At 36.1% G+C, this 20,398-nt stretch overlaps 2 protein-coding genes across 2 annotated transcripts; both read right to left on the bottom strand.

The window, feature by feature from the left end:
- Positions 1–5,981: 5,981 nt before the first annotated feature.
- Positions 5,982–10,375, bottom strand: LOC128677896 (uncharacterized). Its single transcript, XM_064436551.1, has one exon. The coding sequence runs from the start codon at positions 10,201–10,203 to the stop codon at positions 6,247–6,249; it is 3,957 nt and encodes a 1,318-aa protein (XP_064292621.1). The 5' UTR covers positions 10,204–10,375; the 3' UTR covers positions 5,982–6,246.
- LOC135309900 (uncharacterized) lies at positions 10,250–11,472 on the bottom strand. Its single transcript, XM_064436558.1, has 2 exons — positions 10,333–11,472; positions 10,250–10,261 (listed from the first exon to the last, which is right to left on the bottom strand). The coding sequence occupies exons 1-2, from the start codon at positions 11,470–11,472 to the stop codon at positions 10,250–10,252; spliced, it is 1,152 nt and encodes a 383-aa protein (XP_064292628.1).
- Positions 11,473–20,398: the final 8,926 nt, after the last annotated feature.

Here is a 20,398-nt window from a genome sequence, read left to right on the forward strand (position 1 = left end):
CAAACGGTATCTTAAAAATATTATATCTTAAAACATAAGTTTATTTACTACTTTATTTACATCAGTGCATAATTAGTACATAATGTGTTTTGATTTTGATAAACCTATTTATTATCAGTCTGTACATAAATGTAATGAGTCTTATTTGGAATGTAGATGACCGTGGCATTAGTAAAACAATCAATTTTATTTAATTGATCAAAATTAAGTTAAGGTCAAGATGTGGAAGTAACTTTAGAGAGTAACGTCATCATTAAACATAAATTCAAATCACCTTTAAAAAAAATTATTTGTTTATGTTATTATTTATAACTTTCATTAATAATAATAAAATATGAATAATTTAATAATGTAAATTAAATTATTAAATTATTAAGGCAATAAGGTGCCCGTCACACAGGCAGCCCGTCAGCATTCCCGCGCTGAAATGCAATGGCAAAGCTGCCCGCGCGAGGTTCACCTTTTGCCTCCCTTAGCCGTTTGCTGAGCTCTCTGTACAGCCCCTATATTCATCCTAATAAACAATTGGAGTCCCGGGTAAGTCAAGAACAAGATGGTAAAATGACTTGGACAGATTTTATAAAAAGTGGAAATCCTTACCACTGGACCGGACCAAATGGAAGGAATGGTGGTAAGCTTTTGCCCAGCAGTGGGACACGTAATGACGCTAAATGAATAAAAATAAACTAATATTACGTATCCTCTCCCTCCCTCTGGCATGATAGGGACGCTGTTTACACGAGTTTCTTTCGGCATTTCTTCTCAGCGGTTGTTCCGAAATGTTAGCAGTTTTTACCTTTGGTAAATATGCCATAATACATTATTGCCTGTGAAAGCCTAATTTCTAATTTGACGATTTGTTTTTGTTATTTTTGACATTTAACTTTATTTGATACCTGCTGAACATATCACAAAATTGCCAATTTATAACATATTAATATTAAACTACTCGGAAACTTTCTGATAATATTAGCATAATTCATTGCTCTTTCATTGCCACAACATGCTGATATCGATACGGAGATGTTCATAAAGTGATTGATGACTTTGACAAGCAGCTAAATGCCATAACTGTGTAGCTCACCGTAATAACCTAATTTGAGCATATGATCAATTGTAAGACCTGCGTAAAGGTAACTTTATATACACGAATAAATTCAACGTTTACTATATTTTACTCCCTTAATTAAAGACAAAGATGATATTTATTTGCAAAAAACATGAGTTTACATTTTTGACAACGTGGTGTTAAAAGAAAAACTTAATCCTACATGTTTCACCGTCCACGGTTATGCAAATTTAAATGGAGAGCGTGCTATCGTCCCACAAAACAAAATAGAACAAATAAAAGTAACTAACTTTTTATCTGACTATTACCAAAAATAATCATCCTAACTAATATCATAAATGCGAAAGTATTGTTTTGTTTATCTCTTCTCAATCTATCTACTCAACAAATCTTCTTGAAATTTTGTATCCATGTAGTTGAAGTATGAAGACGGACATAGGGTACATTTCATCCCGGATATTCTGTAAAATTGACAAAAGGGAAGCAAATTTTTTTTTTCGACGATTCTTTTCGAATGGCATCGGTGTAAAATGTAATTCTAATTTGACAATTTATTTTGTGCCATACCTTTAATCACGTTTATCCACATATTTCGTACCATTTATAAATTTTCTCACCGAGGAAGATAAATAGTTATAAAATATAGACGCACTTAATTTTAAACAGCTAGAGTATAGATAGGTATATGCATTTTTCTTCTCAGTTCCTTTGCTGTTTAAATAACTTTATCATTTATTTATCATTTATCATTTATTCGCACAAAATATGGCACAGAAAGGTGTTAAAATTAAATAGTATCACATATTTTGCCAAACAATGGCATGCAAATGTAGGTACATAAATATCAATTAAACTCTAAAATTGTTAATTTCCAAGATTACATTATGTCAACAATAATTCATTTTATAATTTAATTTCAAATAAACACAATTTAATTTAGTCATTAGTTAGTCAAATATAAGTAGCACATTTAAAGCATTAGTTGTCATATTTAAAATTTACTGTTTAAAAATTCCTGAATATTATAGAAACATTTGTCTACAAGCAAATCAAACAGTTTATTTTTAAAAGGTCCAAGATTTAGCTCCTTCATTGAGGATTCCTTCTTCTTCTATCAGGAGTGTATAATGTCGTTATTGCTTTTATAGAGAGAATAGTTTTAATAGTATTACTTGTATCGTTTATTGAGAGCACTTGTGAATCGCCCTAATAGTTGAAATGTGGTTAGAATATACTCCTCAAGTCTCAATATGATCGTGGGATGTTCTTGAGAAATCAATGTAGCAATGCCCGTAAGGTTACGCATTCTAATTTAAATTATGTAAAGTTATCCTGATTACTGGGTGGCCAGGAATATGGTGTATAATTTGGGCGATGTGATAGATGAGTTTAGAATATAACTAGATGCAACGTCCATGTGTAAAGTCAACAGCACATCAAGCTATTCAAAATCATCGCACATTCGCCGCTATTGCCGTTGGATAAAAATCTATGCACGCACAGTAACTTTAGGTGAGGTAGACTGTACAGTATTTTTATTCTTAGTTTGCCCGTTCTATGGGACTGTCGAAGAAGTCATTTTAGCAACATTAAAAAAATTTGACCTACATTTTGTATATAAAAACGAAACGACATTGATTTTTAATTGGATGAAAATTAATCATTTTATTTGGATTATGAGTGATTAATTGATTGATTATTCAAATAGTTAATCACTCATAATCCAAATAAAAAGATATAGTAAAAGTTTAAATATTCACACTTTGAATTTTCATTTGTTAGTATGGGATATCCATGCTCCCACAGATGAACAGTTAGTAGTTGACGACCTCGGTGGCGCAGTGGTAGAAGTTCTTGCCTCTGAACCGAGAAGTTCCCGGGTTCGATCCCAGGACGGGTCATGATGGAAAATGATCTTTTTCTGATTGGTCCGGGTCTTGAATATTTATCTATATATGTATTTGTTATAAAATATACTATCGTTGAGTTAGTATCCCATAACACAAGTCTCGAACTTACTTTGGGCCTAGCTCAATCTGTGTAATTTGTCCTATTTTTTAAAAATATATTTATTTATTTATTTGGTAAGTAGTTACAATAGTAAATAGGTCTTTTTTTTTCTTCAAGAGCTCTTGTCGGTGGAGTATACGCCACGCCTCACTATCCTCGGCTAGGCTTTTAAGGTCTCGATACGACACAACACCTGCCTCTCTTTCGGTTGACTTGCATAGTTCTTCCTCGGTCTCCCTGGACCTCTTCTTCCTTTCACCTTTCCTTCAAAAATAGCTTTAAATAAGGCGTAAGTAAATTTATAGTCAGAAAACCATATTCATTTTTTAAAAAAAGGAGAACACAGTGAAAACAGTACATACAGACTCTTGTACTGTACAAACTTAATAGTAAAACATTTAAGAATTAGTGAAAAACATTTTACCTACCTAAATAACAGCGACTCGCCGATGCCCAGATGAAAACCCTGTGAAGTTTTTGTTGTGCGATTTTATAATATTGTTGGATATTGAAAAATTATACTGAATAAATGATTCAATAATAATTATAATTAAAAAAACAATTTATTCATCGCGTCGTAAGACATGGGATATTAAAATAATATCCTGAACAAAATATTAAAACTGTCTTAATGATATTACATATAAAGGTTAATTACAGTTAATTTTAAACTCGGTTTACTCTGCATGTTATTAGGAAATTGCTATTGACATGAAGTAATTTAATATTAACGTGTTTATATTAATTGGTCTTGTTAAATTAACCTCGGTGTTAAAGTCTGTTCAAAGGTATTTGAAATTACGTTTTATACTTTGTGGTGAAGCATTTATTTCGTTTTTCTTTCTCATCTCCGCATTTTCCGGGTTGAGTTCGGGGCTGTGATGCGACGGAGCTCGCGGTCTAATTAAAAAATAACTTGTTGAAATATTCGGCTATGATTTTACAACTGGCTTTACTGACGTCAATCTTCTTCGGTAATGCTATTGTGTCCAATCGACAAAGCTATATGCCCTTAATGTGGCTACATTAAGGACATAAAGCTTTGTCGATTGACGTCAGTAAAGCCAGTTGCAAAATCATAGCCGAATATTTCAACAAGGCTTCGTACGACATCAATGGGAGGATATAGAGTGGTCTTAATTTAGGGCGGAACCACACGTCAATGTGCCTATCTATATGTCATGTTCACGCCACACCTGTCTAGTAAATAAATGCACTAAAATATTTTATTAAGTAAATAAAACGGGCATTATAATATACATGAGCAAAATCGTAAAAGGTAATGATGACCCGACGCCAATTTTATAGACAAGTAGAGCGATCTCCGGCAACCTTGAGGCTCCTATTTTATGGCATAGACCAACCATAAAAATGGATGCGTTACGATTTATCTTTAAATTCATAGGTATAAGAACAATATTCTTATAGTAAGTAGAAATGAAGTGATGAAATCACTGCAGAATTTAAAAAAAATCCAATCTCACTGCCGAGAATCTAGAAATAGGAGCTTGAGATTGTGAAAAGGGATTTAAGCCGCGTAAAACCTGTTTTGTGCGGGCCTAAACCCATTTTGGGGTCGATTTCCACGCAGTCAAATTTCATTATTTTTTTTAATGCGGTTTCTTAATATATAGAAAATCACAACCAAAAAAAATAATCTTTAATCTGTGCGGTCAATTATTGAATAGCACTTCCCATTGTCATCGTCTTTGTATCTCGCTCTCGCATCTAGGTACCTTAAGGTCTCAACTGAAAATCAGTGTATTGCCCCTCCGGGTAATAGTACCGCTGAGTTGTGTCCTTTTTGTATTGCTGCAACACACTGTTATTTGGTATTGTTTGTGTTATTAATATGAAGAACCTGTATGCGTTCTGTATTTTGTGTCGTGGCTACAAATAATCTTTCTATCTAAATTAAACCAAACGAGTTTTCTCAATACAGTGAAGAGTTTAGTGAAAAATATGAAAATTTGAGAACACAGAAAAGCTTAACCGGCAAAAGGCAATTAAGTTAAATACCTATATTGTAAAGAAATTTTAAAGCTTTATTATGCCCCTGGGCAAAAGCCTGCCTACTCGGAATAGGGAATGTTCATGATCTTTTCTATCCATGGTTAATCGAATGTTTATTCGACCATTTAGTCCTAGACCAACCTTGTTTTCTGTATCCGTCAAATTATTCACCATGTGGTAAAATATCAATCCATCTTTCGGAATGCATACCGCGAACATGACCCACCTAAGTTAGAAATACCTATAAAATAATTTGAACCCAGTATTATATACTTAGTTGGCAAATTGACGACCTCGGTGGCGCAGTGGTAAAGTGCTTGTCTCTGAACCAAGAGGTCCCGGGTTCGATCCCCGGTCGGGTCATGATGGAAAATGATCTTTTTCTGATTGGCCCGGGTCTTGGATGTTTATCTATACATATATTTGTTATAAAACGTACTATCGTTGAGTCAGTATCCCATAACACAAGTCTCGAACTTACTTTGAGGCTAGCTCAATCTGTGTGATTTGTGCTAATATATATTTATTTATATTTATATTTATTTGTTATAAAATATAGTATCGTTGAGCTAGTATCCCATAACACAAGTCTCGAACTTACTTTGGGGCTTGCTCAATCTGTGTGATTTGTCCTAATAAATTTATTTAGATTAATACAAACGTGTATCTCAGCCTTTCTATTCGCGTGAATGTCTATGAATCATGCCTTGATCTCGAGATACATTAGGTGTAGTTACGTTTGGAATCTAACGGCTTTTATGGCATTTGTGATTGAAGCTCACATACCTTCAACGTTGTAGTTCAGACGTAGACAAGATGAGCTCAACTGGATTGAAAATTGTGATCATATAACTCAATAGACCCAGTTAAGTCTCAATTATTTTGTAGGATCTTGTCTGAGTATATATTTATAAATAATTATACTCGGTATTTGACAAAGATTATTTTATTTAAGGGCTGGTAAATTACGAGCAATACATTTCAAAATCCAACAGCCAAGAATCGTCCATGACAGCATTTGTTTTTTAAAGAAAAGAAACATCGCGCAGGCGCGAGCTCGTCGTCACAGCGCATGCGCGTAGACAGCACTCCCCGGGTTGAAGATCATCTGAATGAAGGTCTCAAGGACCTGATAAGCATATGAAGCTTCAAAGTTACATCAGGTCATCATCTAGAGGAAGAGCACATAGGTTATTCCAGCCTCTTCTTATAGTCCCTTTCATGGTTTTTACTTCGGCGACACGGTTAATACCATCCGCTCCAGGATAGACTTGAATGACACGACCGAGAGACCAGAGCAGAGGCGGCGTTGACTTGTCTTTGATCAAAACAAGCGAGTTCATCTCGATATCATTCTTAGTTTGTTTCCATTTTGTCTTCTGTTGAAGAGTGCAGATATATTCATTGGTAAATCTATTCCAAAAATGTTGTTTTATAGCTTCGACTCGCTTATGACGCTGCAGCAATGTGATATTCACGTTGTCGGCGATTTGTGGATGTGGCACGGAAGTCAGAGTTCGTCCAATCAAAAAATGTGAAGGAGTCAGGACAGAAAAGTCATTAGTTTCTGAGGAAAGAGGGATTAAAGGCCGCGAGTTTAATATCGCTTCGACTTGAGTGAGACAAGTTGACATTTCTTCATAGGTTAAATGAGTTAAATTCAGTATTCGACGTAAATGATGTTTCGTCGATCGGACAGCAGCTTCAGCCATCCCATTGAAATGAGGGGAATATGCAGGTGTAAAAAAGAAAGTAATACCTTCATCGGCTAAATCCTCAGTAAGGTTACGTTGAGAAAGAAAACTTTCTAGTTCATTGCATGCGCCTACGAAATTGGTCCCATTATCTGAGGTTATCGTTTTGGGTTTGCCGCGACGACTAATAAAACGGCGCAAAGCAGCTAAATAAGAATCTTTAGTCAGGTCCGTGACGAGCTCCAAGTGAACTGCCTTCACTGCTAAGCATACAAAAATACACAGGTATGATTTAATTAACTTGCAACCACGACCTTTTCGATCGGCTATCAAAATTGGCCCGGCATAGTCAACTGCACAGTGAAGAAAAGGAAATTCTAATTTGGTTCTAGACACAGGTAATTGGCCCATGATGGGCTGTAAAGTTTGACTTTTGTGCCTAAAACATGTGACGCATTTTTTAACGATAAACCTAGCCAGATTCCTACCACCTAGAGCCCAGTATGACTGCCTTATGTCCGAAAGTAAAAGTTGCGGACCTGCATGTAAGAGCTTTAAATGTTGTCTACGAAAGATTAATTTAGTTAAATAATGTTTACAGCATACAAGAATCGGATGCTTTTGGTCATATGAGTAAGGAGATTTGTCAAGCCTTCCTCCTACTCTAATTAAATTGTCTGAATGAATAAACGGGGTCAAAGACAATAGTCTATTTTTAGATGGTAACTTGCCGTTATTTTTTAAGATTTTATATTCTTCAGGAAACATTTCAACCTGACCCTGCCTAAGAATAATAAATAAAGATTCACGTATTTCATCTGAAGTTAAACACTCTTTGCATTTATTATTTTTATTTTTACAATTTTTTATAAACCGCTGTATGTAAGCGAGAGTATGAATAAGACGAGTGAGATTTGAATGTTTGTGTATAAGTGAAGACACAATATTCGTATTCTCTATATCAGAATTGGACTCCTGACTTAGATGACAGACTACGTCTGGTAGATCTCGTGTCTCACTTGAGTTAGGTATTTTTGGCCATAACTCCTCATTACAGGTTAAAAACTGGGGGCCAAACCACCACAGTGACAAATTGCTGACAAGATCAGCCTTCACCCCGCGAGAAACGAGATCCGCGGGATTATCGAGGGAAGGCACGTAGCTCCAGGTGCAGTTTACACTATTTTCATTAATTTCGTTCACGCGATTGCGAACAAAAGGTTTTAAACGATGTACAGGGGTTTTTAGCCACCCTAATACGATGGTGGAATCACACCAGTATCTGCAACTAACCTCTAACGTTATAGAATTCCTAACTTTAGCGCATAACCTTGATGCTAAGAGAGCTGCACAAAGCTCAAGGCGTGGCATCGTTGTTGGTTTCATTGGTGCTACTTTATTTTTGGATGAAATCAAGTTAACATATACAACACCATCTTTAGTTATAGAACGAGCGTAAATACACGACCCGTAAGCACGCTCAGAGGCGTCAGAAAAAATGTGTAATTCTACCTTACAGAAATCATCTTGCAGTACCCATCTAGGAATTTTAATATTATTTAAAAAAGTTAACTGTCTTGAGAATGAAGTCCATTGTCCTTTTATATTTTCTGGTACTTCATCATCCCAACCTAACTTTAATGACCATATTTGTTGCAATATTATTTTTGCTTCTACCACTGCTAGGCCCACGAGCCCTAGGGGATCAAAAATTTGACTTATTACTGAAAGAATATTTCTTTTAGTGATTTTATATTTATCTTCAATATTTATTGAAAACGACAACGTATCACACTTAGGGCTCCAAATTAAACCTAAGGTTTTTGATGGAGTATTAGAATATTCAGATATATCTAAAAAATTATTTGAACTTGTTTCCTCTGACAACAATTGGTTTAATATTTCTTGACTATTTGATTTAAATTTTCTTAAATTAAATTTTGCTGACGATAATACATTAATTACTGCCTTCGTCTGTTTTACGACGTCCTCTTCAGTAAACCCTCCACTGAGATAATCGTCAACGTAAAAATCCCTTTTTATAGAATTTTTTACAAGTACATCATCAACAGTTTCAGACAGAGAAGAAAGGCACTTGGTCGCTAAATACGGGGAGGATGCAACTCCGTATGTAACAGTATTTAAAGTATATGTCTTAAGAGGTTGGGACGGGTCTGATCTAAATATTATTTGTTGTAACGAGCGCTGAGAAGGGTTAACATCTATAGCCCTATACATTTTCTCAATATCACCCGAAATCACATATTTATGTTGACGAAACCTTATAAGTATAGACACAAGGTCGTCTTGGACAGTAGGCCCTATCATTTGGATGTCATTGAGAGACAGCCCTGTTGTAGTAACTGCAGAAGCGTCAAATACCGTACGTAATTTAGTAGTGGTACTTGATTCCCTAATTACACCGTGATGCGGTAGGTAATAATTTACAATACTACTATCACGTAAAGACAATGTATTTTCAGTCATATGACCGAGTTCTTCGTATTCACGCAAGAACTCCAAGTATTTATTTTTAAAACCAGGATCTCTACTGAACTTTCTTTCGAGAGAAAGGAAACGGATCTTAGCCATCACGTAAGAATCTCCTAATTCGTGAGGATCCTTTTTTAAGGGCATAGTCACAACGAAACGGCCTTCTTCATTACGGTAAGTATCTAACTTAAATTTATTTTCACAGGCACGTTCTTCAGTCGTAAATGCATATTTAGGCGAAATCGAATCTAATTCCCAAAATTGAGTTATACTATCATCTTGACTTATGAAATTACACTGGTATGATTTAGTTTTGGCACGTGCTACATAACCTGAAACTAACCAACCTAATTTTGTTTCGTATAACTTTGGCATATTTTTACCCAAATCAATAGAATTCTTGCACATGACGTTCCAGAATACCTCTGCACCTACCAGTATGTCTACAGCGGCGGGAATATTAAATGAAGGATCAGCCAACTGTACACCTGAAGGTATGAGAATGCTATCTATGTTTACAAGTTTGGACGGCAGTGCTTTTGTAATTTCGGGCAAAATAAGACAATTTATATCGGTTTTATAATCACTATGTAAGGACTCAATAGTAAGCTGACACGAGTATGTAGTTTTACACGTTTGATTACAGATACCTGATACCGTGGAGCGTACACCTCGCCTCGACAATCCCAGCTTACCGCATAACTCGCTGGTGACAAAATTTGCTGTACTCCCGTTATCTAAGAGGAGGCGAACAGTGTGTGCGTCGCCCTTGTTATTTCGCACCCGCACGAGTGCTGTTGATAAAAGTACATGCGGAGAAGTATTATATGTAGTGTTAGCCGACAGAACGATAGAGTCTGTCAATTTGTCAGAACCTGACTGAGCAATGTCCGTCGTCAACGCGACAGTCTCTTGCATAGGCATAGATGAAGTTGAAGTTTCATCATGCTTGTGTAAATGTAATAATGTACTATGTTTGTACCTACAATAACGGCAGTATGAAAGTCTGCATTTTACATGAGAATGGCCTGGGCGTAAACAATTTAAACAAACCTTCAAATCTCTTGCCTTCGAAATACGGTTTTCTATGGACAACTCCCTAAACTTATCACAATGATATAATAAATGATCAGATTTACACATAGGACATAAGTTCTCTTTGCGTGTATTAACTTTATCTGAACCACTGGATACATTTAAGAAAGATTTATTTTTCGACGTGTCAGGGCATTGTCCTTTGTGCATTTTATTATTTTCCTCCAAGGATTCTAGCAGGTCTGCTCTGTTTCGTACAAATGTACAAAATATTTCGAGTGTAGGCGGTTCAGACAAGGTATTCCTGTATTCCTCCCATTTCCTAAGAGTGGTGGAATCTAGTTTCGTAACCATCATGTGAACTATAAGAGTATCCCAGTGCTGGGTAGGTTGCTTCAAAATAGTGAGAGCCCTAATATTTTTATTAGTAACATCAATCAAATAACGCAGTGACTTGCTCGACTCTTTCGTTATTGACCCTATATTAAATAATGCTTGTACATGGTTATTCACCAATAGCCTAGAATTATCATAGCGCGCACACAATAACTCCCAAGCGGTTATATAATTCTCACTTGTGAAGTCAATATTTCGTATAATTATAGCGGCGCTTCCTACTAAAGAAGCTCGCAAATAATGAAATTTACTAATATCATCCAAATCTTTATTAGTATGTATTAAAGAACTAAACGTATCTCTAAATTCGAGCCAATTCTGATAAGCACCATCAAATTTAGGAATATTAATTTTCGGCAATTGAAACCTCGTGTTATGGTTGCAAGTCCCACCTGTTTTGGCGTCGCCGAAGCTCGACACGGAACCTGACCCGCCTCGACGCACTCCAGCGCCGGCTGTGTCGAGCAAGGTGCGGGCGGCCGCGGTCAGTTGGTAGTACTGAGCCTCAAACTTCTCTCGAGCTGCGTACTGCTCCTCAGGGGATTCAGAGAGCGATTCGATCTCAGTCTGCAAATCATCGAATTCCTGGATAATGCTTTCGACACGCGTAAGGCGTAATCGAAGCTCATTGGCATGGACTTCGCTTAGCTCCTTATAGCCTTTAGCTGAATCAAAATATGTTGCGAAATGAGTTAGCTTAGCTTTTATGCTTCCTCTCTTTTTAATAAGTTTGGCAATATTCTCACTAGCTGTTTGCGCCATCATTAAATAAAAAAATAATTTATATTTAAAATAATTAAATTTTGTGAAGCAGAGCAAACAAAGCAAACTGCAAAACTGATAACATGCGATTATGTACCAGGTAATACAGCGCAAACAAAGAAATAGACGTTTTGAAATATGTGAGAGAAACAAGAAATTGAAAAGAAAAATGTGTTGGAATTAATGGAAAATGTAAGAATTTATTTGGGCAAATCGAAATGATGAATTGGAACGAACTCACAGGAGGTGCTCTCGTAGCCGGTGGAATATCACGCCTTTTATTTTCAGAATCTTTTTTGATCTGCCGCCATTGCCATCAAACGCCGTCGCGTAGATATCCATAAATTTTCATTGTTCGTCCATTCGATTGCCTTGCTCGCTTTTCCGCGAAGGACCAAACTGTAGGATCTTGTCTGAGTATATATTTATAAATAATTATACTCGGTATTTGACAAAGATTATTTTATTTAAGGGCTGGTAAATTACGAGCAATACATTTCAAAATCCAACAGCCAAGAATCGTCCATGACAGCATTTGTTTTTTAAAGAAAAGAAACATCGCGCAGGCGCGAGCTCGTCGTCACAGCGCATGCGCGTAGACAATTTTATTACAACTTTTGTATGTAATATGTAATGAGATGAATAAATAAATAATAAATATATAGGGACAAATCACATAGATTGAGCTAGCCCCAAAGTAAGTTAAAGACTTGTGGTTATGGAATACTAACTCGGCGATATTATATTTTATAACAAATACATATATAGATAAATATTCAAGGCCCGGGCCAATCAGAAAAAGATCATTTTCCATCATGACCCGACCCCGGGGATCGAACCCGGGACCTCTTGGTTCAGAGACAAGCACTTTACCACTGCGCCACCGAGGTCGTCAAGCCGTCAATGAAAGTTGGTAGATATAGATATATAGAGATGTAGTTGGTAGATAGCAACTTTTATATGTAATGAGATGAAAATTGGTAGACGTCTCACTTTATTTTACATTGTACTATCTAACATACTAGATATATATATATATATATCTCTCTAAAGTGCTTGCCTCTGAACCAAGAGGTCCCGGGTTCGATCCCCAGTCGGGTCATGATGGAAAAATGTTCTTTTTCTGATTGGCCCGGGTCTTGAATGTTTATCTATATATGTATTTGTTATAAAATATATCATCGTTGAGTTAGTATCCCATAACACAAGTCTAGAACTTGCTCAGGGACTAGATCAATCTGTGTGATTTGTCCTAATATATTTATTTATTATATCTTATGTAATAATATTATATAAAATTTGTGAGCTATATTTACTTGGTATCATTACCACTTATCGCTCACGTCTCGGGAATGTGGAGATACGGGAAAGCCGGGACGAATCGTATGTACTAATAATAAAAAAACACATAGCAACGACCTCCTTAAAGAGTAACATTATTCGCTCTAATACACATGAAGTCATTACATTCATTAGTCATTTCTAATGCACATCGCATTACCTCCGAGGTCGTGTGTCAAGAGCACGCTGATGCAAGTGAGATTCTGTTACGATAATCTAGATTATAGTGTCTGAATAGCCTGAATAACAAGGCATGCCAGCGACCGTGCGAAGTGGAAAGGAAAAAGTAGGAAAGCGGACTCTGGGCTCCGACGCTCAACGGCTGAGGAAGTAACCGGGATACGCAAGATGAAAGAGAAAGGATCCGATCGAATCTGTTTCTCATTTGCGTGTGTTCGCGGTTTCATTCAGGGATGTGACGCTGCGAAGACTGTGACCGTGAAAAAATTTACCGTCAAGATTTAGCTGTATTTTTACCGGCCGCATATATGATGTCAAACCTCCTTGGAAATGCTCTTGAAAAAAATGTTTTACTGAGAGTATCGATAGTTTATCTAATATCGCAGAGCAATACTATCGATAGCAAATCTAACTTTTCAGAGATTGCCCTGAAGTCTTCTCGTCATAACAGTTATCGAACTATGATGGATCGAACTGCGAACAATTGTGGAACTAATCGATAGTATCGACTAGCGATTAGTATTGCTCTTTATCAATAGTAATAGCCAACCCGGCTATCAATACTATCAATACTATCGTTACAATTGCTTTTATCTCAATCAAAAGCCTCACCAGTTTGCATTTACCTCTATCCAGTAATGGAAAACAAACTTTCACATGCAATACTCGTACTAGTTTAGAAGTATGGATTAATTAAAGTTTGAAAAATATTCTAAATAGTTCAATAAATTCCCACGCGTGTAACATTATAAAATAAACAATACGTAATTTAAAGATTTTAACAAATATACAATGATGTTGGTCTTCGGCAGTATATCATCGACGAATGTTAAACTAAATCATGATTTTAATCTCCTATAAATCTAGATTGGCCACGGTATTTCAGGTCTACCTACATCATAGACACGAGTCATCCTAAGGCTATTATTGTCTAATGCAGTGGTTCTAAAACTTTACCCCGGCAAAGTTTAAAATATGTCCATTTTGTCAGTTGGGATCCCGTCCCAACTAACTAAATTTACACATTTGTCGCCAAACGTTACATCTAAATGACACATTACTTTGATCGCTCTGAGTGGACCACGCTTGATTTACTTAGAGTCATGCCTCATTGCTTCGCTGAGCTCCTTAGCGCTCGTTAGCATCCGTTGACCGACAACGCTGTGTAGAGATTCGACGTAAGATAGTGTCAAAACCCATAGAAAGCAACGGAACACCATTGATCAATGGGATACGGATCTTAACAGTAGACTATCTTATAACAACACGACAGATTAATGGGACATGTCTCATAGAGTACCCTATAATATGTACTCATTATAATCTAACAGATATATACTTAAAACAGAAGCTTCTTTACTATACGGGTTCCTCAGTATATGCAAGATACGAGTATTTATCCCAACAAAAGGTCTATTTCATCTGAGCATTCTTGCGGTGTCTTCCTCAGACGTTAGCAATGGAATCCCAAGTCTGTTTTCCCATTTATCTCTTCCACTGTGGACGCAAGTCATCCTTGATGACATCTAGTCAATTTTCAACCTGGATCTGGCGTTATAATTTTTTTTCAACATACAACTTTTATTAGATAGGTACTTAACTTTTATCAACGTCACAAAATTACTTGAACAATGTCTATTGCTTCCCTACTAATACGACTTCTAAAGCGCAGGGGAAGAATAAGGGGCGTAACCAAATTCACTGGAGTATTTGACGACCTTGATGGCGCAGTGGTAAAGTGCTTGCCTCTGAACCGAGAGGTCCCGGGTTCGATTCCCGGTCGGGTCATGATGGAAAATGATCTTTTTCTGATTGGCCCGGGTCTTGGATGTTTATCTATATATGTATTTGTTATAAAATATAATATCGTTGAGTTAGTATCCCATAACACAAGTCTCGAAATTACTTTGGGGCTAGCTCAATCTGTGTGATTTGTCCCGTATATATTTATTTATTTATTTATTTATTTTCTTCAAAGATACAAATATAAAATGGGGACAAATCCACGCATATTGAGTTAGCCCCAGTTATGTTCGAAACATGGTGTTTCGGATACTAACCCAACGATACTATATTATATAACATTTACTTCAATAGATAAACATCCAAGACCAAGGTCAATCTGAAATAGATCATTTTCCATGTTGACCTGACCGGAGATCGAACTCGGGACCTCCAATGTAGCAGTTCGGCAGGCTTGACGACCATTAGGCCACGGAGGTCATCAAAGAAATGTCAATGACAAATATGAATCTTATAATATACTATATATACTCGTATATATATATATATATATATATATACAACACAAGACAAATATGAATCTTATAATATACTATATATACTCGTATATATATATATACTTTGAGAAGTACTGATCTAATGAAATAATCTAACATTTAACATGCCCTAGCTGTGAAGGGCTCCCGTCACGGCTGATAACGGTTTTAGTGTCGTAATTATTCTGTCATAGGTGTTTTAGGTGTATACTTAATGGCTTTTTAGAGTGAGACCAAAGGCACCCTTGTTTAATACTATATAGGGATGTAATCAATCAAAAATAACCACAAAAAATCCCAATATTAATTAGTACAAGTGTACAAGATGTTTTAAAAAATAAAGTACTTATTGAAATGGAATCTACAAGTTTAAACGAAGATTATGTTAGAGTGTTTAAACTAAACTAGATATAATACCTTCATACTCATTGTATGTTACTGACATTGTCAGTTGTAAAGAAGAAATAAATAGTTTTTCTCTCTCTCTCTCTCAGAAATGGTCGCCAACAATGTATGTAGATTTGCTCTGTGAAAATAAAATAATTTACTGCGTTGTTCTAAACCTCTATTTTATTCCTATTTTGCTCATAACCCATCAGATTGTATAATATAGGACAGTGTTACGATAATATTATGTTGTTTTCACAAATGTTGTTATGCAAAACCTTAGACTTTGGGGTAAAATCTTTATCTGTTGCATGTATAGTTTTTGAGATACAGGTGGGCCCTCAGACCACACTATGAGGACTGAGGGCCTTTCGTAAAACATTGTAACTCGCTTATTTGGCTTTCACAAAATCTAATTTCAACTTTCAAAATTCTTTTGGAATGTTCACTAAATCCCAAGCATAATTTAATAGAATTTCGAGTAGTGGGCCCTCAGTCCACACGCACATCAATGAAGTCCCAAGATCCTTATAGGTTGATGTAATCGAAAGAGAGCCTTAACGGTGGTGATCTGTATAGTTAATGATGTTGTATCTTCTAGCATTTCCTTGGAATAAGTCTAAGTCTGGATAATCACTTTGAACTTCTTTTTTCTTTTATGAAGAGTTTAAACCCTAAACATTAACATGGTCGTCAATTGTTCATTACGGAACTTCTAGATAAAATACTAAAGTTAAAAATTAGATACCTAATTATATTTTTGCTTGTTAACACACATTTATAGATTAGAGTAGAATAGAATGACAGGAGTGCAATATGAAAAAACTAGATTAGTAGTGCGCGCGCAGGAATCAAATTTTAGATTATCGCGTTCAATAGCCATTGGCCGCCGCGCGTGAGGTTCGCGGGCGGGACGTGCCTAGTATTGTGGTCATAGATAAAATAAATATATTAGGCGGGGACGTCCTCCCCGGCTGAAGCTTTGCCCTCATAGTTCTGTGTCCAACTGTCTGGTTCCATTCTAGAGGGGATAAGAACATCCCGGCATTAGCCACCTTAGATGTCTAATGAGAGGACTAAGCGACACTTAGCCTTGACAACTGATAAGCGACAAAAGCATTCCTAAAGAGAGTTGACGCCAGGTATACGTCCGGTTGTAAAATCACTGCCGAATCTACAAAAAATATTAATTCTTAGATATTGCCCAGGGCTTCGCTCATGTAAGAATTTTGAGATAGAATATAGCATATAGCAATCTAGGATAATGTGCCCTTCTAATGGTGAAAGAATTTCGAAATCGGATCAGTACTTTCGGAGATTATCCGCCTCAAACATACAAACTCACCAACGCTTACCTCTTTGTAATAATAGTATAGATTAACGTTGATCGCTTCACTGGGTAACAGGCTCGAATTCGACCGCGAGTGACAACCTCTTGTGAACAGAGAATTATGAAAACTTGTTGAAATTCTAGACAAGTGCCGAGTTATTATTATTGTGCTCGACATCAATGATCTACATAGCGTGGCGAAATAGCCAGGATCGAACGGTTTGTTCGTCTATTACGGCGAGGCAGACTTGCTTCTTTTGTAGACCATATACTTTGGAAGTAAATCAAGTTGACTTAGAAAATTATGATGTAGACAAAATGATAAAAATAATAATAGTAATGTATTCTTTCAGTTGCCGCGCTACCCGATCGGATTGCGAGCGCTTCCCGATCGGATTGCGAGCGCTTCCCGATCGGATTGCCAGACTATTGTTGTTCAATTGTTTTATTATCTCCAGGGTCGAAGGGAAGAAAATATAAGTTTTGTAGAGAAACACAATAAAATATGACACAAACTCTAATATTTACACCGCATTTATAAATTAAGTGAATTAAATGGATTTGTTATACATGTCACACATGCTTTTTAACTTATTTTTGAAAATAATAATGAGATGAAACAATTCTGTAATCGAGCGGGAATTGAACCCGCGCCTATGTCTATCCGGGACAGTGCTCTTGACCACTGAGCTATCGAGACCACGCCAGTTCGGCCGAATTAATCAAATAAAGTGACATTATATTATGTCTTGTTAACAAATATTTACACATTATTTTAGTATTAGCGGCTTGTCCTATCTAATAAATTGAAAAACATAATAAATTATACATCTAAGCCTTCCTCAGTGACCACACTATCCATTGGTTAAAAGCGTATGAAAATCTGTGGAGTAGTCTTCGAGTTAAACGCAAACAAACTCGACAGGGGCTTTCACCTTTGGAATTTCTGCATAAAAAGTACCCTATTTGTTATTCCATGTTATATTCTACCCTAGTACCATATTTCTTAATCATCGGTCCAGTAGATTTCGCGTGAAATAGTCACATAATAATTATACTCACATACATTCTCACATACATTCGCATTTATAATACTAGCTGTGCCCCGGGGCTTCGCTCCCATTGAATTTCGAGATAAAAAGTACCTTATCTGTTATTCCAGGTTATAAAATCTTTCCAGTAGATTTAACGTGAAAGAATAACAAACACACTCACACATCCTCGCAAACTTTTTCATTTATAATATTTACTAATATTATATATGTATAGGAGGATAAGTGTAGGAAGGATGATATTTAACATACCATTGCAGAATAAATTCGCTCAACTGCAAAATCCTTCCTTGGGCGATAATAACCCATCTGCACGACCTATTACGTTACAGAAAATACTTGGAATTATTACTTGCGTAAATTCGTGCGCTTAGTCTTGTATTGTGTCTTCCTTTTGCAACTAAGTGAAAGATTATAGATAAGAACATTAGTTTTATTAACAGTCAATGTTATGAGCAAATTGACTACTGATTTAGAGGAACCATTGTATTGTTTGTGTTTCGAAATGAATGATTAATTTGGCTCAGTTCTGTAGTTTGACTCATGTTTGGTTTATAGTTCTTTGTTCGTAACTTTAGGTTTTGTAATGATTTAAAGTAAATAATTTTTCGTCGATGTTAAAGCGGTCGTAGACGCCTTTGCATTTAAAAATTCCAGGTTCGAATCTTACTCGTGCCATATGAGTTTGTATACTAATTCCTCTCTCATGTGAGCTTGTTTTAGATTTCTTCCTCAGCCATTAAGCGTCGGCTGCCAGGCTCCGCAATTAGTATACTAATCTGACTCATGTTTATATTCAACTTAGATCTTTTCGAAGGATAACATGGAAAGGAAAGCTACACTTAAGTTTTCGTAAATATACAATTAATAAAAAATCTAAGATTAATTGTTTAACGTGGACATCCATATGTCATAGTTACAAGATAGTGAAATAAATAAATAATATAAAAAATATATAGGGACAAATCACACAGATTGAGTAAGTTCGAAATTGTGCTCTGGATAAGTATTCCAGAACACATATATATAAATCTTTAACATATACAGCTATATGTAAATATCCAAGACCCTGATCAATCTGAAAAAGTTCATTTTCCATCTTGACCTGACCGGGGTTAGAACCTGGGACCTCCAGTGTAGGAGACCGGCGTGATGACCATTACCACAACCACGGAGATCATCAAATATTAATGCGATAGGAAACCAATCCATGAATATTGCCCAGGAAGTTCGTTCTCTATGTCTGTCCGTGTCATCGTAACAGCCAAACGGTTGAACCGATTTTGATCTAGTTTTATTTTTTATTTGAAAGAGAATTTAATTGAGAGTGATTTTAGTTATGTTTGATAAATGTGTGTTCAGCTGTATGGTAATCTTCGAAGATTTAAATTATGAATTTAATATTCAGTTATTATATTTTTACCACTGCAATTTAAGATAGGTAATCTTTTGTTTACAACACAAATGTTTGACATTACTTTCGCATTCACAACGCCTCAAAAATCTAATGACGCGATCAGATAAAAACGCTGCACATTAGGGTATGAATACAGCCAAAATATCAAGGTTGTTATATAACTAAGCATTGTAGTTCACTAGAACATTATCGTGACCCTAAGACCTCAGGCATAATCGTCGCATGCCAGTCTCTCATTGATGGACTCAAATATCATGCTGACAGGACATGTAGATACAGATTATGTACATAATAATTATTATATGTGCGTGCTGACCAAGGAGGGTTGACGTTAGGCGGATGGCTGGTTATAAAATCACAGACGGAAATTAGGAATTGTTGAAATTCGCGGCGTCACGCCCTGAACGCGAATATAAGCGAATTAACTTGTGTGTGAATTTTTTTTGTATTCTCCTTACACTTCGAGTACTGGAATACGCTGCGTGATTTCGTTCTTAGGAAAGTGTACAAGCATCAGGAATTTGCAACAGTCAACGTTTTAAAAATCGCTTGAAAAAAATCATGTTTTACAAGCCTTTATTTAACATAGGGTATGTTAAATAAAGGCTTGTAAAACATGATTTTTTTCAGTCTCTCTCTTTCTCTCTCCCTATTATTATTATGTATGTCTATATATCACTCTATTACTATAAAGTATTTTACCGGTTGCATTCGCTATCATAAAGCGTCATACTTTAACAATTTAATTTTATGTAGGTGGTTTTTTTATCTGCCTTGGCGATGTCGTGTCCCATTGCTGCGCCAAGGTCTCCTCTATTCCTCACACTCGTCTTTTTCTATTGTAAACTCTGGCAATTTTGGTAGAAAATTGTCGATATCATCCCGCCACCTCTCGGTCTAGTTCTTCTTCTGCAGCCGACCGGTATCCGTACGGTAGCAG

Source organism: Plodia interpunctella, chromosome 18 (assembly GCF_027563975.2).
Source record: "Plodia interpunctella isolate USDA-ARS_2022_Savannah chromosome 18, ilPloInte3.2, whole genome shotgun sequence".
NCBI lineage: Eukaryota > Metazoa > Arthropoda > Insecta > Lepidoptera > Pyralidae > Plodia > Plodia interpunctella.